The 23621-nt window shown below is 42.2% G+C and overlaps 1 protein-coding gene across 4 annotated transcripts in view; it reads left to right on the top strand.

Annotated features, from left to right (window-relative positions):
- HMCN1 (hemicentin 1) overlaps window positions 1-23621 on the top strand; it is a 194535-nt gene that overhangs the window by 16763 nt on the left and 154151 nt on the right. For 3 of the 4 annotated variants that reach the window (XM_021403998.1, XM_021403997.1, XM_021403999.1), the window contains exons 2-4: window positions 15359-15429; window positions 19401-19559; window positions 20086-20208. In XM_021403998.1, coding sequence (XP_021259673.1) covers window positions 15359-15429; window positions 19401-19559; window positions 20086-20208 — 353 coding nt within the window. Of the gene's footprint in view, window positions 1-15109; window positions 15186-15358; window positions 15430-19400; window positions 19560-20085; window positions 20209-23621 lie in introns of those variants that run through there. The other variant, XM_021404000.1, reaches the window with a different exon arrangement.

Below are 23621 nucleotides of genomic sequence, written 5' to 3'. Positions count from 1 at the left end.
TTCCATGCGAGAGTTCCATGTAGGGTGTTCAGCACTTCCCAGTCTTGGAATTTGGACGAGGCTGGACAGAAGATGAAATTGGAAAATGAAAGGATTGAGGCAGATGAGAAGTCTAAGCTAATACTGTACTTTAGCTGGTATTAGTGGCCTAAACTTAAACATTTAAATTATTTAGAACAAATTATAAAAGATGAGCAAACAGAAAACAATGTTTCTGTGTGAAGTATTTATGTTTAACTGATTGAAGTAATCCATGTGCATAGTGGAGAAACCCTAAGCAAAATAGGCTAGGAAAGTTAACATTCTCATTTCTTCCTCATCCCTCCCTCCCCACATCTGCTTTTTGAATCATTCAGAGTATGCTTGCATTGCTAAAGTGGTAAAACTCAGTGGGATTTTATAATCCACAGATAACATGTAATTGAATAAAAATCTCTACCCCAGCTTCCTAAAAACAATATTAACCACTCAAACCTTCATCAGGAGCAAACATATTTTCATGATTTTTTTCCTTCTTCCAAAGCCATGGAGCAGCTTTCCTGTAGCTGCTAACCTCCTGCCATATTGGGGCATGCAGCTGCTGGATATGCATGTCAGTGCCAGGGCACCGAGCCTGTGCAGTGGGACAGCAGGAATCCGCATGGAGCACAAACCTGACCCTGCCGTCACAGCTGACTGCAGCCAGATTTGCTGAACCGCATGGTGTGGATGAGCATGGACAAATCGAATGGGTTAGCAGCTGCCCTGCTAAGCTTCATGAATCTGGCTGTAATGAATCACCTGGAGTTACTGCTTGCTTAGAAGAGTTGTCAAAATAGGAAGTGTGCTCATGAGTAAGTTGCTAGTGAAAATGAAACAAGTGCCACTTTGTGGACTCTTAGGTGGCATCTAGGTAGAGCTGCTTGCCAAGAGGTAGGGCCAGGCCCTGTAACCGAGCTGTATCTGTGTTATTTTTTTGTGAGCTGTTTCATGACCTCAAGATGGAACTGGGCACTGCTTGCACGTAGCTGAGCATGCTGTGTGTGGCACCTCCAGAAGGGACAGTGTGGGCTCTTGCACTACCTGCTCAGGGGGAAAACTGCCTGCTTTGTAGTGAAATCCCAAACACCAGTTTACCCATGTCGTTTTCAAAATCCTTGTGCTTGCATCATCCTTGTGGAGAGACCAGCAGTGTTTTTTGGCTTAGTAGAGCAGTGTCATCTACTTCAAAACCTTCTCATGGCCAAGAGATTTTAGGTAGAGCCTGAGGGATGTGAAAGAAAGTAATTGGGATGCAGGATGGGGACTCCAGGGTGGGGCAAGCTTCTGCTGAGGTTACTTGAAAGTACAGTTTGCACTGCACACGTGGGTGATGAAGCCCCAGAACTGCTGTGTTTCACAGCTGGAGAAGCAAATGGAAATTGCTTTCTGAACAAATGCACTAGGCTATTTTGTTCTCTTTTAGTCTTACTGGATTTTAAAATTATGTTGTTACATGGTAGTGTCTTGCTGTCTGAGGTCTTAGTTCTGTACACTAAACTACTGTCATCAGAAGTGGTAATTGAACTTGAAGTAGAAGACTGCTCAGGTACCACGGAGTGTATGTAATGTCAGTAAACTTGCAGATGTTCTTTCCAACATGATCATGGAGTGTTGTGGAGCTAGGCAAAGACCATTTTGTTGCTTGTATGGCTGTGACGTGGCTCCCAGCAGCTAAAGTGAGGAGGACTACAGGTGCCAGGGTCTGGCTGGTTGCCTCCGAACAGCCTCCATCTCTGCCACCAGGCCTTTGCGTGCCTCTTAGTCCAGCGTGAGATTCTGAAGGGATCAGAGGCTGCACCAGGAGGTATGTTCACTGCTTTGTACCGTGGGAAGGAAGGAGACATGGCACCATTTCCACCACCAAGCTGTGCTGGTAGCTGTGGAGAAACTCCTCAGCCTGGCCATGCAAATCCCTTCCCCTTTCCCTGGGGTTATGGTGACTGTTCAAGTCTCTCAGGCTCCGCTCTGCCTAATTCTACGATAAGTGGATTCCTTCCTGACTGATTTCTGCTGCTTGAAATTGTTGGTGCCTTTTAGAAAATTACACAGTTGTGCATAATACAGGCAAAAGCTAAGGGACAGGAGAGAGCTGCTTCCATCTGACTTGACGGCTACTAAAGTTAGCAGTGCTCTTGTAAAGGTTTTGAGAAATTTAGCTGGCCTTCCAATACTTGCTAAATCCTTCTTTTTAATTCTTTTCAATCCAAACCGCATATTTTGAAAAATAGAGTTAAAATAGTTTAGTAACCTCTTTTTTTCCGTGGATTGACTCTGTCAGATGAGCAATTTTGCAGTCATGTTTTCTACAGCTTTTTCCCATCAATTTCTTGTGCAACAGAGCCTCCTAAGGATAATGAGTGTATGTGAAGTAGTAAATAAAATATCTACATAGTCTTCCTTCTTAATAGTACATTTTTAAAAGGACGAAAAGATTTACTTTAACGTGGTACACAAATAACTGACGTTTATTGAAAATCTTCAAGTAGATGCTTTCACTTAGAGAACTGCTGCTGCTTTATTCCCATCTATATCCCAGCACTCTGCCTTGGTTAGAGCCCTGAGGGTAATACTAGCAACAGGGTGCTGTCAGAGGAAATAAACAGTGTATGCAGGCAGTGGTATTTGCCATAAAATTTGATGTTCTGCCAGCTACAGATGGGTTAACTTTGTGAAGTGGAGGTTTATTTAAAATGAGGTATGGGATTTGAATATACAATTCTAATGACTAAAAGGAAGCAGTTTGGGTTTTTAATTGTCTTACACTGGTTACACTGGTTATCCTTTAGCAATTCATTTTGTAGCATGAGAATCATTGAGAGTCTAGGCTGATTCTAATTGAAATCAATAAAAATTTTGTTACCGGCTTAAAAAGAATGCAGATACATTTATTGTAGTAAAAAAAAAAAGAAGGAATTTTGGTAAGAATGCAGAATAAAAGGAGATGTGTACTAAATGTGACACTAGCTTTTTTCCAAGGGGCAGATCTTGGAGTACTTTATTTTGGTTGTGTTTGGAATCTCCATTCTCAAAAGATGGCAATTGTATTCATCACGAATCTTTCCATAGTACTTAAATGCTGGTGTTCATGCATGTATACATGCACACAGATGTGTGCTCATGCAGGATGTCACCTTGTAGAACCTCGTTGTCGTTCTCCTGGAATTTTCTAAAGGAAGGCTTTTGCTCTGTGATCTTTTGAGAAACAGATGCCTTGGTATGAAAACCGAGGAAAACTTAGTTGAGTTTTAATTATGCAGATGTAGTTAGGTCTGTGGTTACAGTCCTATCTTTTCTCTCTCTTTAGGGCTAATTGATTCATGGTGTTTGTTGATAGTTGCCAGAGTGTAAGAAGGCAAAACTTATTTAAATAACTTCTCAAGGATTATGTCTGGCATCCAAATGTATTTTAGGTTACTCTTGTGCAGTTCTGCCTTGTCCGAGGTTGTTTAATTCTTGTCAGATGCACCCCTATGGACCAATTTAAATCTGACACCATAATACATCTGTTTTTTTTTTTTTTAACCATGTGAAGGCACATAAAAACATAAGCCTGTTAAAGTACAGTGTAGGACCAATATGGTAGTATACTCTGGAAGTCCTTGTTTCCAGGATCTCCAGCATCTTTTTAAGCACTAACTGGTTAGTTCTGAGGTCTCCAAAACACCCATCGAATGACTCTTGCAAGAAAACACAGGGTCTCAGTTCATTAATAATTGCAATCAGTTCTGTTCCTGGCTTGCCCTGTCACTCTGTGCCATGCAGCATGAACACAGAGTATTTGCCATTGCTGATGGGCAGTGCTGGGTTGTCCTGCTCTCTGGATGCTCAAGCTGCTGTTGGTGATTCTGCTCATGCTGCCTGTTTTCATGTAGACATGAGTGCTGAGTGCATGAATTCTTCTATGCACTTCATGGAAGCCATGTGACTATAGCTTCAGTGTTGCTTTTTCAATTTTCATTGTCTCACGATAAAAGGTTGACAATTTTCTTCCAAGTCTCTTTGAAGGAAGTAGCCGGTGAATATAATCTTTCAAGCAGCAGAAGCTTTTAATCAGACCTTGTAACTGAGTTCAAACTGGAGAAGGAAAAAACAAACAAACAAAAAAAACAAACGTGACTCTGCTGGCTGGTCAGCCTGCGGACCCCTGCTAGTGGAGACACAATCAGGGATGTGGTGGGAACCAGAGTTCAGCAGAGGAAGAGTCCTGATGGGGATTTGCAGCAGCCAGCAGTGCCCTGGCTGGTGCTTGCAGCTGCTCAGAGCAAAGCTTCCTGAGATGTTGCAGCAAGGAAGTTAGGTGTGTAATGTGATGCCAAGTGTAAATCTAGAGTTAAAAATCGAGTTTTAAAGACTGCTTGATTTTACTTCAACATGTTCAGGTTATTAATCACAAAATAGCACTGTAAAATGTGTAGGTACATTCATTCCTGCCTTACTCTTCAATGTAAGCCATTTATCTGTCTCTGTTACAAGTGTTGAAGGAGTCTTGCCAAAATACACAGACCAAGAGATGAGACAGAAATAGACCTGGACTGGAGTTCAGTCTGGAGAAAGAATTTAAAGAGCATTATGAACAATGTTTTACTCTGTTCATATTGTTGTTAACAAGGGGAAATAAACAAAACCAGGGAGTAATCTGATGACCTTTTCAGATGTTTGCTGGGAGCTTAGCGTGGGCCAGTGTCAGTAAGTGCTGGTTCTCCCATGCCGAACAGTGAGGCAGCAGTGCTTGTAGCTCTCGTCAGCTGCTTGTCCTTTGCTGTAGGCTGGAGGAAGCAAGTCCTTGTAGAGCTTGTATGCTGTATAGAGTCAACAAATGCTTTTTTTTTTTCCTTGTTGACTGGTGCTTTGTTATCAGGAAAGAGAATAAGCATCACAAACTTCTGTACTCTTAGAAATATGAGACTGACAAGTCCCAGACATAAAGTCTTAATGCACAGAAGAGATGCATGAGAAGAGCACGGGCAGCAGTTCTCTGTGGACTTCGTTCCCCAGAACGGCTCAGGGCCTGAGTACAGGAGACCACCGGGCTCGATAATCTCCATGGCTCTTCCCGTCTTCTGGCTTCTCTCAGGGGCTGCCGGCTGAGTTGTCAGCTGTGGATGTGTTCTGTAATTTAGGCAGTCATCCACTGATAGCTTGCTAGGGATGGCCAAAGGCACTTGAGAAGTGCTGGCTGCCAGCCTCTGGTGAGAGCAGACCTCCAGAGCTGCTCAAGCAACTGGGGAGCAGAGGAGGAAGGTGGGCTCCCTTCAGATGCCAGGGCTCTGTATGCCCTTTTGTCCCCAGAAAGAAAAAACTTGCCTCATGTCAGGCTTTTTACAGTTCAGGCATGTGAGAGCCTCTGCCACTGCTTTGAATTTTAACCACATAATGTAAAGGGTTCTGGTCTGTTTTCCTTTTGTGTGTGTGTGTGTGTCTGTGTATGCTAGCAGCAGACAAAATCTTGCCTACACCAGAGGAGATCACAGAATCATAGAAAGGCTTGGGTTGGAAGGAACCTCAAGGATCATTAAACTTCAGTCCCCCTGCCACAGGCAGGGCCACCGACCTCCATATCTAATATTAGATCAGGTTGCCCAGGGTTCCATCCATCGTGGCCTTGAACACTTCCAGGGATGGGGCATCCACAACCTCTCTGGGCAGCCTGTTGCAGCACCTCACCTCTCTCTGTAAAGAACCTCCCCCTGATACCCAACCTAAATCTTCCCTCCTTGAGCTTAAAACCATTTCCCCTTGTCCTGCCATTATCTACCCTTGTAAAGAGTTGACTCCCATCCTGTTTGTAGGCTCCCTTTAGGTACTGGAAGGCTACTGTGAGGTCACCCCACAGCCAGGCTGAACTAGCCCAGCTCCCTCAGCCTCTCTTCACAGTGGAGGTGCTCCAGCCCTCTGATCACCTTTGTGGCCCTCCTCTGGACCCTCTCCAACAGCTCCACATCCTTCCTGTGTTCGGGGTCCCAGACCTGGATGCAGTACTCCAGATGGGGCCTCACAAGGGCAGAGTAGAGAGGGATAATCACCTCCCTCTCCCTGCTGGCCACCCCTCTTCTGATGGAGCCCAGCATACTGTTTGCTTTCCGAGCTTCAAGACCACACTGCTGGCTCACGTTCAGTTTTTCATCTACCAGAACCCTCAAGTCCTTCTCTGCAGGGCTGCTCTGAAGGATTGCTCCTCCCAGTCTGTATATATGCCTTAGATTCCTCCAGCCCAAGGGCAAAACCTTGCACTTTGCTGTATTGAACCTCATTAGATTCACCTGGGCCCACCTTTCAAGTCTGTTGAGGTCCTCCTGATGGCATCCCTTCCTTCCATTGTATCAGCCACACAACTCAGCTTGGTGTCATCAGCAAACTTGCTGAGGGTGCACTCAATTCCATCATCGATGTCATTGATAAAGATATTAAAGAGCCCTGGTCCTAAGACAGACCCCTGGGGACACCAGTCATTACTGGCCTTCACCTGGACATAGAACCATTAATCACCACCTTTTGTCTGCAGCCTTTCAACCAATTCCTTATCCACCGGGTGGTCAACCCGTCAAATCCACATCTCTCCAATTTGGAGATATGGATGTGGTGGAGGACCATGTCAAAGGGCTTGCACAAGTCCAGGTAAATGACATTGGTTGCCTTCCCATTGTCCACCAATGCTGTCACTCCATCATAGAAGACCACCAGATTAGTTAGGCATGACCTTCCCCTGGTGAAGCTGTGTGGGCTATCTCGGATCACACACTCATTCCTCATGTGATCTAGCATGTCATCCAGAAGGATCTGTTTCATGATCTTCCCAGGCACAGAGGTGAGACTCACTGGCCTGTAGTTCCCTGGGTCCTCCTTGCTCCCTTTTTTATAAGTGGGAGTGATGTAACCCTTTCTTCCAGTCACTCAGGACCTCACCTGACAGCCATGACGTTTCAAATATGACGGAGAATGGCTTGGCAACCACCTCAGCCAGCTCCTTCAGAACATTAGGGATGTTCAATTAGATTATTTCCTTGGAGCAGAAGTCATCCTGGAGACCTACTTCAGCCTTTCTTGTCTTTATTTTCAGCCTGAGGGAATAGGTTTTTCATTGGTGGTTCCACAGTGACTGTGATCTAGTGCCACCCATGCAAGGCGCCTGAGGAACTGGAAGGGTGTTCTGAGTAGAGAGTTGGTAACAAACCCAAATTTATTTTAACTACCTCTGTGTAGAAGATGAGGCTATTCTACATATCCTGTTTTATTACTGTAATTCTTAGGAGAATTAACAGTGTTCTTAATGTTATTGTGCTAGGCAACTTAGCACCAAATTTTTCTTTGGTAAAAAAACTTCAAAAAACTACACTGAAGGCCTGTAACTGAATTTAGTGCTGATTGTAGTAGACAAAAGGTAATATTAAATTTTAACCACTGGAGATCTCCAAGCTAGCTTTCTTTTTCCAAGAGACATGAACATATATAGTGTTTCCCCGATATATGCTGGGAATGCAACACGGTGCAGAGGAAGCAGTCTAGGAGGTTTCCAGAGTATGGAAAATAACTTCCTTCTCTAGCTAGTGAGAGAACCTACCAGGGGAAGTGCCCTGCAAGACCTGCTGTTCACAAACAGGGGAGGTCTGGTGGGAGATGGGGAGGTCAGGGGCTGCCTTGGATAGAGCGCCCATGAAATGGTAGAGTTCTCAATTCTTGGTGGAACCAGGAGAGGGGACAGCAAAACTGCTACCTTGGAATTCCAGAGGGCAGACTTCGAATTGTTCAGGAGACTGGCAGGGAGGGTCCCTTGGGATTCAGTCTTGGAGGGTAAAGGGGTCCAGAAAGGCAGGTCTCTTCTCAAGAATGAAGTCCTGAAGGCGCAGGAACGGGCTGTCCCCCTGAGCCACAAGATGAGCCAGCCGGGAAGGAGACTGACATGGATGAACAGGGAGCTTTTCCTGAGGCTCCAGGAGAAAAAGACGACACCAAGCTGGCAGGAAGTGTCAATCTGCCTGGGGGTAGCAAGGCCCTACAGAGGGATCTGGAGAGGCTGGATCTCTGGGCTGAAACCAGCAGGATGAGGTTCAACAAGACCAAGTGCTGGGTCCTGCGCTTTGGCCACAATAACCCCAGGCAACTGTACAGGCTTGGAGCAGAGTGGCTGGATGATTGTGTGGAAGAAACGGACCTGGGGGTATTGGTCGACGCTCAGCTGAACATGAGCCAGCAGTGTGGCCAGGTGGCCAAGAAGGCCAATGGCAGCCTGACTTGTATCAGAAATAGTGTTGCCAGCAAGAGTAGAGAGGTGATTGTCCCTCTGTACTCAGCCCTAGTGAGGCCCCACCTCGAGTACTGTGTCCAGTTTTGGGCCCCTCACTGCAAGAAAGACACTGAGGCCCTGGAGCGTGTTCAGAGGAGGGCAACGAAGCTGGTGAGGGGTCTGGAGCACAGGCCTTATGAGGAGCGGCTGAGGGAGCTGGGATTGTTCAGTCTGGAGAAGAAGAGGCTCAGAGGTAACTTCATCGCTCTCTATCACTACCTGAAGGGAGGTTGTAGTGAGCTGGGGGTTGGGCTCTTCTCTCTTGTAACTAGTGACAGGACAAGGAGGAATGGCCTCAAGTTGCGCCAGGGGAGATTTAGGCTGGATGTTAGGAAATACTACTTCTCTGAAAGAGTGGTCAGGCGCTGGAATGGGCTGCCCAGGGATGTGGTTGAGTCACTGTCCCTGGAGGTGTTCAAGAAACATTTAGATACAGTGTTGAGAGACATGTCTTAGTGGGGTTATTGGTGGTAGGTAGATGGCTGGAGTGGATGATCTTGTAGGTCTTTCCAACCTAGCTAATTCTATGATCCTATGATTCTAGTGTCTTTTTGTGTCTTTCTAGTGTCTTTTGTCTCATTGTTATTTTCCTTTAAAAAAAAAAAACACAAAATAAATGCAACAACAAAAATACACCCCAAAACCAAGAGCAACGAAACACCCACAGAGCTCTTAGGTGTTGTTAGAATGGAAAATACTAATGCACGCATGCCACTTAGTGCACATTTTTTAGCAAAACCTCTCCTGGATCTTTGGTCTCTAGGTTTCATCCATACTTTTGCCACGGCACCAAGGCTGATGGTGAAGAGTAAGATGTGCAAGGGTGAATACTGACTTCATCGGTGAGGTGAGGATAAAGCTGCAGTAATGCTTCGCTGTGTCAGACTGCTTGTCAGTGTCTCACAGTATGCATGGACTGTCTGCCTGTCTTTTGTTTGATTATCCAAGGGAAGCAAAAAAAAGCTCCATGTGCGAACAGTCTTCTTTCAGTCAGTAGTCTTCTGAAGTTGAAGTCGCATGTTAAAGTTAGTAGTCTTAATTCAGGAGGATGAAAAACTAATTAGAAAAAAAAAGGCGGCCAGGTGACTGCATTTAGGGAACCAATGTGAGGTTGCTGGTGGTTTGGCTTCTTTTTTGCCTGGTTAAGAATCTGGTAAAAGTTGTTCACTGCAATTCTTAGACTTTTTAAACATGAATATGATTATACCCAGTTAGAGCCTGAAAGCTAAAAAGAATGGAGGCACAGGGGGACGTAACTGGAAAGAAACCTGAAGGAGCCAAGTTTTTTTAATTCCCTCTTGAGGGTATTTAACAATGCTTAACTTACATTTTCAATCAGCTGCTTGGATTTAGTGATCTACCATGGAAATTCGTAGCTGGTTAAAACTGAATGAGCATTTTAATTAATGTTTAAGACTTCTTCTAAGTCAGCTGTTTGAGAGAGAAAAATGTTCACTATAATTTGAGAGACTGCAATTCGAAGCATTTCTTTTCTTAAGTTGCCCTCTTGACATGTCACTGCAGCGTTGGAAAAGAGAAGATGCATCGCAGTGGAACACTGGGTGGGTGGACTAGATGATCTTCAGAGGTCCTTTCCAACTCCTACGAATCTGTGATTCTGTGACCTCTGATGGCAGCTCATGAGCAGTCTGCTGCTGGGTGAAGTCCTGACGCGTAGTAGCCAATTTGCTATTCAGAAGTTATGGGTTTCTGCTTATATGCCCCGAGGGCAGCCAGCTGGCTGGGGGCTTATTATGAGTAACTCGATCATTATTTTTGTTATCCTTGGCAAGCAGTAACTCATAAAGGCTTTCAGAAGAATTACAGGCAGAGCTTTACAATTGATTGGATGCAGAAAAGGAAGTTTGGCAGAACAGGTCATTTTCTTTCTTCAGATAAAACTTAATGCACAGCACTGTTTGAAAACAGTTTTTAAGAAATAATTGCAGTTCAGTTTTTTTGAGCATTAGTCCTGGTTTAGGCATCATAGCTGTCCAAGGCGATCATTCCCAATCCTTTGTCATCTTTAACTTGTGGATCAAATGTTTGAGAGTCTGTGCAGGAAACAAGACTGGGAGATTGATCCGATGCAAAAATAACGGTGTGTATTTATGTATGGGAGGTGTATATGTGTGTGTATTCGAAACCTATATTAGTCTTCTGATCTAAAAACTATCAAAACTGATACAACTAAGAAGCATCACTTGAATGGAGAAACAGGATGGGAAGTACTGAAGTTCTCCCATACCCATGAGTTGAATATATGCTAACTATGCCCTGTGTGTGATCTCCTCCCACATTTTTTTCATATTCTGTTCATTGCACACTGCATGCTGTTTGTTGTCAAATCTTACCCCAGAGCTTTTGAACGAGAGACTATGAGGCTGAGACCAGACCAGGAGAGTATGTAGACCTAGAGTGAATTCAGTAGTACTGAATATCTGAGTTATGTGACAGCTATCTATAATGAGGTCTCAGACTCTCCTTTGACCTGTACAGTTGTAGGCTGCAGAGGGCTACACTTTCACTCCAGTGCAAAGATGCAAGATTTTACCATCTACATGACTGACATTATACCAGCAAACTAGTTAGAATTGGGATAACACTGTGCTGTGTAGCCAGACAAGAATTAGGCTGTTGTAATTGCATTGGGTATTAAAGATCAGGGCCTTTTTTGCTGTTGTACTTCCCCACCCCAGTTCATAGGGTACTAGATCTGAAGTTTATTCCTTTTTTAGAAGGCATCCAGAGGTGTGGGGTTCTGTCTTTGCTTGGTTTTGGTGTTTGTTTAGATGTTCTTAATTCTGGATATATCAGAGAGATGTCCTTGCTCTGAATTAGACAAAGGGTTTTTATGAGTGAAAGAACTCCACACGATTTGGCATCTGTGCTGAAATTCCTTCTGCTACTAAGTACTAGAGTTGTTGTTTTCCTTCCAGAACAAACAAATTCAGTGTTCTGAATTGATAGAAGTAGGTAAATGGCTCCCGTATTCCTCCACTAGATTTTCCTAATATATTCATTTAAAACAGATATTTAGTACAGATGTGTTACGTGGTCAGGATTAAGGGACTGCCAAACTTGCAAACAGCCTTTGCAATAATTATGAGTGAATATGTGTCACGCTAGGTAGTTTGTGGCTTTCCCAAGGAGCTTGCTGCTCATAGAATGACCTGGGTTGAAAAGGACCTCAAAGATCATCTAGTTTCAAGCCCCTGCCGAGGGCAGGGTTGCCAACCACTAGACCAGGCTGCCCAGAGCCACATCCAGCCTGGCCTTGAATGCCTCCAGGGATGGGTCATCCACAACCTCCCTGGGCAACCTGTTCCAGTGCATCACCACCCTCTGCGTGAAAAACTTCCTCCTAATATCTAACCTAAATCTTCTGTGTTGTAGTTTAAAACCATTCCTCCTTGTCCTATCACTATCAAACCATATATCCCCCTCCTGTTTGTACGGTCCCTTCAAGTACTGGAAGGCCACAGTGAGGTCTCCCGGAAGCCTTCTCCTCTCCAAGCTAAGCAAGCCCAGTTCCCTCAACCTTTCTTCAGAGGTTCTCCAGCCCTCTGATCATCTTGGTGGCCTCCTCTGGACCCGTTCCAAGAGCTCTGCATCCTTCTTGTGCTGGGGCCCCCAGGCCTGGATGCAGTACTGCAGATGGGGCCTCACAAGAGCTGAGTAGAGGGAGACAATCCCCCTCCCTTTCCCTGCTGGCCACCCCTTTTTTAATGCGGCCCAGGATATAGTTGGCCTTCCGGGCTGCAAGTGAACACTTCTGGGTCATGTCCAGCTTCTCATCCACCAGGATGATGCACAGAACAAAGTTGTGCTTTCACACAAACATTAAGAACTGTTCCAAATGCCGATACATTCATCTTTTTTGTGTCTATAGCAGTTATAGCAAGTTAATATAGAATACTATGTTTCTTTCATGTTTTAATTTAATTCCACAAAGCTTTTCAATATTTTTAGGGCAAAAGTACTTACACAAGGAGAACTTGCGCCATGGGGGATGATTGCTTTTAAATGCCTTAAATTCCTTCAGCAACTCTGCCGACCTACTTCTCCTGCATGGCTAGCATCTTTGGGGTGCTAGGAGAATTCTCCGTTGTGATCTGTCATTCTTTCACACAACTGTAGTTCAGCAGTCAGGTCTCAATCACATTGCTTCTGTTCGTTCACTCTTCAGAGCTGTACCAGGACTGACAGCTGTACCTTGATTTGGACATTATAGTTGCCAGAGATCTTGCTGTATTGCTTGTTTCACTTTCTCTAAGAGTTTTCATGGTGCTATATGAGAGTACTTACCATTCATGCTTGGAGAATATGTCCTATGAGGAGAGACTGAAGGAACTGGGGCTGTTTAGTGTGGGGAAGAGGAGACTGGGGGGAGACCTCATTGCTCTCAAATACCTGAAAGGTGATTGCAGTGAGAGTGGGGCTGGTCTCTTCTTACTGGTGACAGGTGACAGGACAAGGGGAAATGGCCTCAAGTTGAGCCAGGGGAGGTTTGGGTTGGGTATCGGGAAAAACTTCTTTACTGTTGTTAAGCACTGGAACAGGCTCCCCAGGGAGGTGGTTGAGTCACCATCCCTGAATGTGTTTAAAAACCGTTTGGATGTGGTGCTCGGGGACGTGGTTTAGTGGTGGGTTGTTAGAGTAGTGTGGTTAGGTTGCGGTTGGACTTGATGATCTTGAAGGTCCTTTCCAACCTGAGCAATTCTATAATTGAATTCTGTGATTCACTTTTGAAGTCCTTTCTGGAAATGGTTCCTGGTTGGCTCATGAAATGAAAGCACCTGTAGCTGTCTTCTCACTCTTGCCTGTTCTGAGCACTTTGAAGGCCTGTCTTTACCTGTGCTGAGAAGACAGTCTTTGAGGATATATGCTTGGAGTGTAGCAAAGTGAGGAGAAAACTGAGAGGCTCTTGGAGCCCTTTTGGCCAAGTCGGTCACATACACTCAATGGCAGGATGATGGTGGTTGAGAAACAGCTGATGCTGGGCTTTTGGTCCAAGTTACAGGCATTTGGATGGTGAGAGCTAGTGACGTTATGGTTCATACCTTGACTGGTACCCTCCTAAGTTATGAGTGAAGATTACTGAGTGGCCTTCCTCTGACTGTGTGATCAGAACATATGGCCAGGAGAGGGGGCAGCAGCCCAGATGCCTTCTGCAGATAGTAACTGGTTTGCCTGGTGTCAGACTGCAGCTGTTGTTTTGCCTGAAACACTAGCAGTTTGCTTGAAGTCAGAGGTATTCCTGACATCTGTCAGAGGAGAGCTGGCTCTGAGGGGCTGGTTTGCCCACAGCCACAGAGCCTGTTGGAGCAATTGGCGCTCTGCTGGGTTCTCAGTTCTGGCAGCTCTCAGTGACACCACTCATTCTGGCATCCCTTTGCAGCCTCGTGCTCCTGAGGCCCCATCCTGAGCTGTGGTTGGATGCTGTTCCCAGGCTGTGCTGGTCACTGAGCTCACAGCAGAGGGCAGCCAGCGCCTGAGCGTGATCCCATGGCCTGCTGGCAGGGGCTGCACTTGGCATCCACGCCCTGCTGCCTGGGGAGAAAGGCACAGCTCATCCATCTGTGGTGGATGTGCTGTTTTAGCTTAGCTTAAGTACTGTTACTTTTCATATCTATATATTACGGGGAAAGAAAGCCTTTCCAATGGATTTGCTGCTCTAGAATTGAAAAATGTAATCCTTACACTGATGGGGAGTAATGGAGCTTGTGGTTTTACTGTATGTATAAAACCCATTCTGTTCTGTGCTTTAGAATAATGTCTGGCAGGGATAGATTTTTAAGCAGAACACTTTGGAGACAGCTTTGTTACAGGCATATGCTCTAAGAAACACCCAAGGAGGATGGTACCAGCCTGAGCAGGGAATGGCAGAGTGCATGCTGTGGGAAGACCTTACAATGACTCGTCTGGTGACAGCAAGGCATTTCAGCTTGGTTAGTAAATAACATTCACAAGAAAATGGCTCATATCAAAACCCTACAAGAAACCATCAGGATGCTTTTGTATTCTAGGAAAGCTTTTTTGTCATCTTTTTGGTGACTTTTAAGCAAATTAAAAGCCTATGTTCAGCAAGGGCTTTCACAAGTACAACCCCCAAGCAAACCCATGTGTGATTATAGAAGATTTAGTGATGGGTGTTGCTGAAACTCCAATGAAATAAAACTTTGGGCTGTTTAAAAAAGGAAAATGTCTAGATTATATGAATGATGAGTACATGCTGACTTTTACAGAGCTTGGAAAGCACAACATGGTCTGCTGAGGCAGCACTTCCATGTGAGCTACAGCTGAGTTAAATTGGCACTACAGCAGTTTCATGCTTCTCTTTCATCACAGCTGCATAATTGTATGCTGGTACTCAGCTGATCTCTTGAAGAGGTGGCTTGGAGCACTAAAACAGCAGAAATCAGTTCAATTTTTTTTTCCTTTTTCTGTCTGATTTGTTTATTTGTTCATGCTTGGCTCAACACCCTGACCCAGCTCAATGAATGCCCTGTCCTTGTGCCAGTGGCAGCAGCAGTGTGTGCTCAGAGCAGGTGAAGAATGAAGTACATGAGCGCCAAGTTAGATTGAGATAAACTGTCAAGAAACAGCAGCCTCAGGAAAAGCAGATAGTTACAATCACATTTGATACTAATTCACATTTTCTAGAAACAATTGTGTAGGTAAAATACATTATTTTCTGGTGTAGCCACTTTTGGGGCTTTTGTTCCCTTTGAATTAGTGTGAGCAGTGTAGTGATGGATATAAGTAAAATGTGTGTGAAAGAAACAACACAGAACATGTTAGGTGCCTATAAATGCTTATGACACTCAGAAGCTGGTAATGCTGGAATGACGTTGGAGTCACTAGGTTTCGAACCATAGATGTTAGTGCTGAATATTTTCTTGAGTCCTTCTTTCTGTTTTTAATACTCTGGAATGTTTGTTTATTTTAGATTTCATCAGTCTGAAAAATCATGATCTCTTCAGCTGAAATTCTCTTGATTGCTTTGTGTCTTCCTCATATTACATATTTTCCATTTTTTTTTTTCCATCCCAGAAATTGGTCCAGTGACGATAACCACAGATCCCAAGAAATTTCAGTTTGAACTCAGGGAGCTTTATGTTCAGGTGAGTGACTTGTTCATCCTCTGTGTAGTTCTAGCAACAGGGCCTATTTCCACCCTATAATCATTCCTCTCTTGTTAGTGTTTCTGCTGTAATGCTTCATGTGGATATAAGTGCACAAACTATCATTTTCCTGTTCTCTGCTTATCTGAGTTTATGATTATAGTTAATTACTTTGTCTTAGTTTACGTCATTGTATGGGTACTTTGCTCATTGATAAATAACACAATAAAGACTAGTTAATGATAATATTTATTTTGAATTTTATTAGTTCTGCCACTTGTTCACAGACACTTTTATGAACTGTTTTACTGTTTCCTGTAAGTTATTCCCTTAGCTCTAACTAACTACTTCATGTACAAAAGGACTCTTAAGACCTGTCAGGTGTGACATAGGCACTTCCTTCATTGACCTGTTAGAAGCACCTAATGATTCAAAAGTAGCAGGCTGACTCAGGTACCCTGGTGTAAGGAGGTAAGTGATGGATTTTGAACCAGCATAGTATGTCTCCCTTGATTTTTGGTGTGAGAATGAGATGCAAACGAGATCTAGTTCAGGTGCTGGAAGGAAAGAGAAGTATTGGAGTAGAGTTAGCTTTACTGAAAATCATGTTGTTGTTCTTCTTCAGTCAAGCATTGTCTGAGATAATACTGCTGGACAGGCTTCTGCCTTTAAGGACAATGTTTTAGAAATGAGCAAATGGTTTGATGGTTTAAATGGCTTAAAACTGTTTGGAAGCCAGTGGTGCTAGTTAGGGTAGAATTAATAATTTAAAAATTGTGAGAAAGATTGAAATTCTGAGGAAACAACAGTAAATTTTCAAGGAGGGAGAAAATGCCAGCCATTGTGCTTTTTTCTCTTTTATAGGGAAATTAAAAATCATTCCCATCTTTAGCTACACCGGAAAATAATTTTAACTGTTTTGAAAATGGATATGAACCAGATGAAACTTTTGGGAATTTAAAATTCTTCATTTGCTAACAAGTTGTTTAAAAGTCACTATCTAATGAACTTAATATTTTTCTTTAATCCTCAATGACTGCATATTTCATAATTGTTCTGAAGATGTGCTTGTTCAGCTGAATTAAGACTGATTTACTATAATTCATTATATTGGTGAAGGGCCAAAATAAAAAATTAAAGAGGCTGGATAAGGACTGATGGGATATTGTGCAGCAGTTCTTCTAGAAAATGTGAACATTTCAATAAAATTAATTATGGGTATTTTTCCTAGAAAGGCAGTGAAAAGAATGTGAAAGTAGTGGAAGTTTTGAGATAAATTCTTTTTGGTAGAAGTTGTAGAACAAATATTCTCATTAATGAACAAAGCTAAAATTAAGATGAAGTTAAATTATTTGAAGGAGTCTTCTGTATGTATGAAGCATCTTAGATAGAAATATGCTGTCTAGAATCCTGCAAAACAACTTCTTGGGCACCAGGACAAATGCAGATCTTTGCAACAAAAATATTCTGGGTACAGAACAATTGGAGTGTTTGGAGATAGCATTAGAGAGTACTTATTTGAGTACTCCTGAGTATACAAATAACAAATTACTCACTCAAACCAGTCTTCACTAAGACTTGTTGATAATGCTTTTAAGTTAGATACTAACATTACCATTTTAAAGTGTCATTTAAATAGTTATATCAGTGTTGCATTCAGACCCAAGAAGTGGAATAGTACAGATGAGCTGAGCTAACAACCTAAATTTCTGCATGCCTGTCCAGATTGAGTGGAAAATTAAACTTTAGTCATCTGTTTTCCAGAAAACTTCACAAGGTAATCATACTTTATTGGAATTTGGAAAGAAAGGCACAAAACATTTTTCTTCAAAAAAAACGTGATACATTTTTGTTTAGTAGTTCTATCTAGCTGCCTTTTGAGAACTTCTATATTATGAAAATAAAATGTTCATGCTTGTTCTCAGAATAACCATTTAACTTGGCAGTGTTTTTCCTATGAGATGTACAAAGCAGATGCCATATAAAACACTCAGAAAGTTACATGAAAAAATAATGTTGTGGACTAGAAGTGGGAATAGAGATATACTTAGAAGGTGGTTGTGGAAATTAGCTATTATCTTGACTTTGCCTACAAATTAAAGTGTTAAGTGGGAGTTTCTTTTGCTGAAGTTTGTGTTGCAGAAGTTAAAAAATATTAGAATCATAGAATCACCGAGGTTGGAAAAGACCTACAAGATCGTCTAGTCCAACCATACACCTACCATCAATATTTCCCCACTAAACCATGGCCCTCAGTACAACATCTAAACATTTCTTGATCACCTCCAGGAATGGTGACTCCGAACACCTCCCTGGGCAGCTTGTTCCAGCACCTGATCACTCTTCCGGAGAAGTAGTATTTCCTAACATCCAACCTGAATCTCCCCTGGCATAACTTGAGGCCATTCCTCTAGTCCTATTGCTAGTTATGGGGGAGAAGAGGCCAACCCCCACCTCACCACAACCTCCTTTCAGGGGGTTGTACACAGCTATAAGGGAGCTCCTCCACTCCCTTAGCCGTTCCCCCTAAGACCTGTGCTCCAGATCCCTCATCAGTTTCGTTGCCCTTCTCTGGACATGCTCCAGGACCTCATTGTCTTTCTTGTAGTGAGGAGCCCAAAACTGAACACAGTACTCAAGGTGCAGCCTCACCAGAGCTGAGCACAAAATCAGTTGGGGTATATTGTTTTGTCCCTTACAATTGTACACGCATTGCCAAGATGAAGTTCAGACACATCAAAAATGTTGTTGGAGCATTATCTCTTGAGTTTCATGCACTCCACAGTCTACTACTTACTTTTTCCATTGAAGTAAGACTACGTATAGAAGTAGCCAAGTAACTCCCTTTGACGTAGATGAGAACTTTGAGATACTCTTGTTTTGAATTTGGATCAGAGTTAGAGAGAGTTGAAAAGTTGTTACTGATACGAAGATTTGGTTGGGGTCAGCTGAAGTTCTGGAGGACTGAGGGACTGTGGGAGTCAGGGCCTTTTTTTCCCTGATGTGTGAATGTTTAACCTCGAAACAGTTTCGGATTGCCCTGAAGGACTGAAAAACAGATGCAACAATTGCATTATCTTTTTTCTTCTTCCTTCTCAGCCTGTGGAGTTTTGTGTGTAAGTATGTGTGAAGGCGTGTTGATTAAATATAAAAGTTATTTCTTTAATCGTAATCTTGAAAATGCAGAGATCTGTTGCTGCTCACAGAACTGGGTTTTACAGTTCCTGTTCAGCTGTTTGGAAAGTTCTATCTTCATAATGTGAAATGGATTTTTATGTAAGTGAAAAAAATTAATTCTTAATTTCTGAAGAGGTCAATTTCTCTTTCTATAATGTTAAATAAAGTCATAATTGGAAGCCCTTTATCTAAGTGCATGGTCTGAAAAATCTCCAGCTGTGCAGCTATCTGTGTATCAGCACAGGTCGCTGGGAAACACATCCCCTGTGCCCTCTGCTGAGCTCCTCGCGTTGCCTGCCCCACCGTGGGAAGTCCAGGGCAAGTCCTTGCTGTGCTGGCAGCCAAGTACCCTCCTGGAGAGCAGTCCTGCATGGCTGAGGTCACTTCCATCTGTGGCTGTGACTTCCTGTGAGTGCTGCTTGTTGCCGGGGCCATTGCATTGTCAGACAGTAAGGGAACATGCAAGTAAAGACACGGAGCTGGCGCAGGAGCTGGAGCTAACTGACACATCTCTCCCAGGAGAGATAAGGGTGACCATGACACCGGCCATTTTCAGAGCCAACTACAGTTTTGTCCTCTGACTTCAGTTTCCTGGGTAATTCTTCTAGATGTTGCTCCAGTGTGAGTTTGTGACACTTTGCAGAAAACATACAATACTTCGGGGGAAAAAAAAAAGTGAATAAAAGAACAGAAGATGATAAAGTGTCTGTCTCGAATGTTCCAAGAGAAAATACTTTAGTTGGTATGTTCTTTTCCTTAGAAAGCTTTCTTTTCTTTCTTCTAATTGTAAACAGGGTGGAGGAGACTGTCCAGAGATGAGCATTGGGGCAATTAAGATCGCTCTAGAAATCTCTCTTCCTGGTTCTTTCATCTATGTATTTACTGATGCACGATCCAAAGACTATAGACTTACCCATGAAGTACTTCAGCTCATTCAACAGAAGCAATCACAGGTACATGGGGGATATACATTCTGAGTTTGTTTATGTCTTTAGTAATTCCATGTTTTCTCCATCCCAAAGGGTAAAATTCCACTATGCAAAGGTCAGAGAAATTTGTTTTTACAAAAGGAATTATGCCATTCTAGGAACTTTATTTTTTTAAATAGAGATATCTGATCTGATAAATAAAAACTTGAAGAAACATTTATTTTTAATGTTGTAGATTAAATAGTGCAAATGAAGCTTGAATATACACTTGGTCAGCATATTGGTTATGTGGATGTTCTTATGTTGTTCTGAGACAAGTTTTCAGGGATGTCCAATTGCTGGTAGATGAGTGTCACTTACAAAATGATTCTTGATTGTTCTTTTCTTCATTGAAAAGTAATACGAACCCATGCCAAGTTATGCACTTCTGCTGTCAGGCCTTCATGCTAGCTTTAAAATGTTTTCATGCAATAGTTTGCACTGTGTCCCAAATGACTTGGATGTTTTGTGTTGTTTTTTTTTTTGTTTGTTTGTTGGTTTTTTAATGCAGGTAGTATTTGTGCTAACTGGAGACTGCGATGACAGGGATCATATTGGTTACAAAGTCTATGAAGAAATTGCCTCAACGAGCTCTGGTCAAGTTTTTCACTTAGACAAAAAGCAAGTTAATGAGGTAAATTTTCCAAATTCTGCTATATACAACAGGATTAACAGGTTTAAATCTTTAAATGGCCATTTGTGGGCTAGAGTGATAAAGGGGAAATTCTAGATGTTCTTGCATTGGTGTATGAGCTTTGTTCAATATTTCTCTTCTCTCTTTTCGCTTCTGCTATATCAGGATTCATTCTGTGACTTCTATTTATGTTGGGAAGTGTGAACTGCCATATTTAAGCAGACCTTCACTAGGTTTCCTCTATGTGTGTTGGAAGGCTGCCAGGAAGAGAGGCTTAAATACAGGGAGCTGGTTTGTGTTGTGTGAGTAGTCAGCCCAGCAACTTTACCATTCTGAATGAGAATGCAATATCAACTTTAAATGAATACTTTGTTAGCAGGCAAAGGACTGCTAGAAAGCCAGGACATAAACATTCCTCACATAAGGCTTGCTTCTGAACAAATAAACTAGTAGGCTTGCATTGCTCACAAAGTAACTGTAATCGTGTCAGCTCTGCTGACAAATGATAATTTCGAGTCTTCCTTGTGATTGCTGACCCTCAGCCTTGAATGAATGTTTTCTTTGAAAATTTCAGTGGTTCTTAGATAGAATTGAAATTACAACAGTCCATGAGAAAATAATTTGGAGAGAGATTAAAACATATTTTAGTTATTTAGTGAGCTGGAATTTTTTATACATTGTAAATCATATATGCAATAGCTGGATGAGATCTTTAAATAAAATATTTTGTTCCTTCATTTCTAAAACTTTGACAGTGACAAACATTGGAGATGCACTGCAGTTTTCTGCTGTTGTTGCTTAGCGAGATTGAAGTTCTTACTGGGGATGTAATAAGGTACAGGCAATGATGTGAAAGTGATCAAAAGGAGGACCTTCCCCAAGGATTAGTCCTTCTCAAATTAGGGGAAAAGTTAGAGAAAAGAAATTGACTGTTGGGACAGTGCAATTTCTGAGCTGCATTTTGCAATTTTTGAGTAAGAAGGGTAAAACTTCTCTCAGAAGACTCCATAAAATCCCTTCATAAAGAAAATGCTACTCATCTTGAAGCTACGCATAAGAGCCAGGGGTTGATATCAGTGAGTGGTGATATCAGTAGGTTCTATTCTTGCAGGGCTTTTATTTCTTGGGATAGACACAGGTGGAGGAGTGTACTGCACTGTATAATTGCATCTCCTTCCAGTGGTCATAGTGATCCCTTTGGTAAAACTTTACAACGCTTCTCAAAGTCCTACACCATAACTGCTGAACAAATTGTATTACATTATTTTTTTAATATATATATATATATAAAGTAATATATATACTACAAAGTAACCTTAGTGACCTTACGTAGAACTTCATCTGTGATAAGGGATCATGAAAATGAGTTTACCAAAAGTCTGCCATCCCACATAAAGCCTTAGCTGCAGACTTTGGATCAGCAATATTACTTTTCAAGGAACATATTCCCCAATGTACGGATGCAAAAGAGCAGGAAATATAATAGTAATCTGCATCAGCTGTTTATAGCATATACCTCAGGCAGGATTCAGCAGACACTGAACTTGCTCTCCTTTTTACCTGAGTAGTCAATGATGTGGGAAAAATGAAGTTCATAAATGTAAAATGTAGTCACTGTTTTGGGTCTGGAGACAACTAATGCTAAACTGTAGATTAGGAAGAACTACAAATCACTGTGAATACCCTGCCAAACCAGTGTCTAATTTTGTTAGACATTTTTGATCATTCTACTCCCCCAAAAAAACAAACAAAGCTATTTTTGGTGTGTAGTTACAGACTGTTGCACTCATCCTTGCCCTTTGTGCATTATGTGCAGAATGAAGCAATATTACTAACTAGCTACAAGGAAACACAACAAAACAGTGCTTGATACTTATCCAGTGCTTGTGTAATCGAGAAGAATAAGAAATCATAGAATCATAGAATTAGCTAGGTTGGAAAGACCTACAAGATCATCCACTCCAGCCATCTACCTACCACCAATAACCCCACTAAGACATGTCTCTCAACACAACATCTAAACGTTTCTTGAACACCTCCAGGGACAGTGACTCAACCACATCCCTGGGCAGCCCATTCCAACGCCTGATGACTCTTTCAGAGAAGTAGTATTTCCTAACATCCAGCCTAAATCTCCCCTGGCGCAACTTGAGGCCATTCCTCCTTGACCTGTCACTAGTTACAAGAGAGAAGAGCCCAGCCCCCAGCTCACTACAACCTCCCTTCAGGTAGTGATAGAGAGTGATGAAGTTACCTCTGAGCCTCCTCTTCTCCAGACTGAACAATCCCAGCTCCCTCAGCCGCTCCTCATAAGGCCTGTGCTCCAGACCCCTCACCAGCTTCGTTACCCTCTTCTGAACACGCTCCAGGGCCTCAATGTCTTTCTTGCAGTGAGGGGCCCAAAACTGGACACAATACTCGAAGTGCAAAAATCATTTTGCCTTTTTTTTTTTTTCATTTCTGAAAAAAGATTTTATGATTTTAAATACTACAGTTTTCTTGGTTACAATTATGGTCAGTTGGCTAAGTTGTGTTGGCTTCAGTCCAGCATGAGATATATGGATAGCTCCACTTAGGTGCTCTATTATTTGCTGAATTAAGGTCTTCTAACACTATGAAAGGAAGGTCATATTTTGAAAAATGTGGCATGATTTCTGTGCATTAGATTTATTTGAACACTCTCAATGTCTGAAATACAAGTTGTGGTTTTATTACCTAAAATTCTTCTAGATTTTTCCTTAGTATGGAATATCAGATGTATCATCGTCTCCAGATGTAACTCTGTGCTCAAAAACAAAAAACATTACAAGTTTCTAATAGTATGAGTCCAAGTAAATATTATCATACGTGGTAAAATTTGGTGAGTTACATGATTCGAGGTCCGTATGGGAGGAAAAGTGCTTCACAGTTCCTAAAAGAGAAAGATTTAATATTCAAATGTTGAGTTATAAGTTCTACTTCTATTAAAAATTTGTGAATACTACTGTACTTAACTACAAATTAAGTAAGTACTCTTCAGTTTAGAGTTTTCAAACTGGTCCCTGGTTTTCAGATATTTATCCTATTGTGTTAGGGAAGTCCTTTCATCTAAAAGAACACCAGTATTCTCATTTTTCCTCTGTCTTGGGAAGATTATTATGCCCTTTTATCAAAGCACTGAAATCCCAATCTTGAAAGACGTTTCATTAGGCTGGGATTTCCTTGGCTGCAGTGATGTTCCATGACTGCAAATTAAGGTTGGAGAGTACAAAATGCTCCAAATTAAAATGTGTTGAGCATCCTCATTAAATATGAGTTAAATACTGTCATTAAGAACAGATTCTAGATTTTTATACCCACATCCAGTTTTATTAGTTTATTTCCAGACAACATTAGTTTTGATTTGAACTGAAGTTATGTTACACCAAGTTATG

This window comes from Numida meleagris, chromosome 7 (assembly GCF_002078875.1).
Source record: "Numida meleagris isolate 19003 breed g44 Domestic line chromosome 7, NumMel1.0, whole genome shotgun sequence".
In the NCBI taxonomy this organism is placed as follows: domain Eukaryota; kingdom Metazoa; phylum Chordata; class Aves; order Galliformes; family Numididae; genus Numida; species Numida meleagris.
The sequence above is the reverse complement of the archived record's forward strand: the minus strand, read 5'-3'. Positions and strand labels throughout refer to the sequence as shown.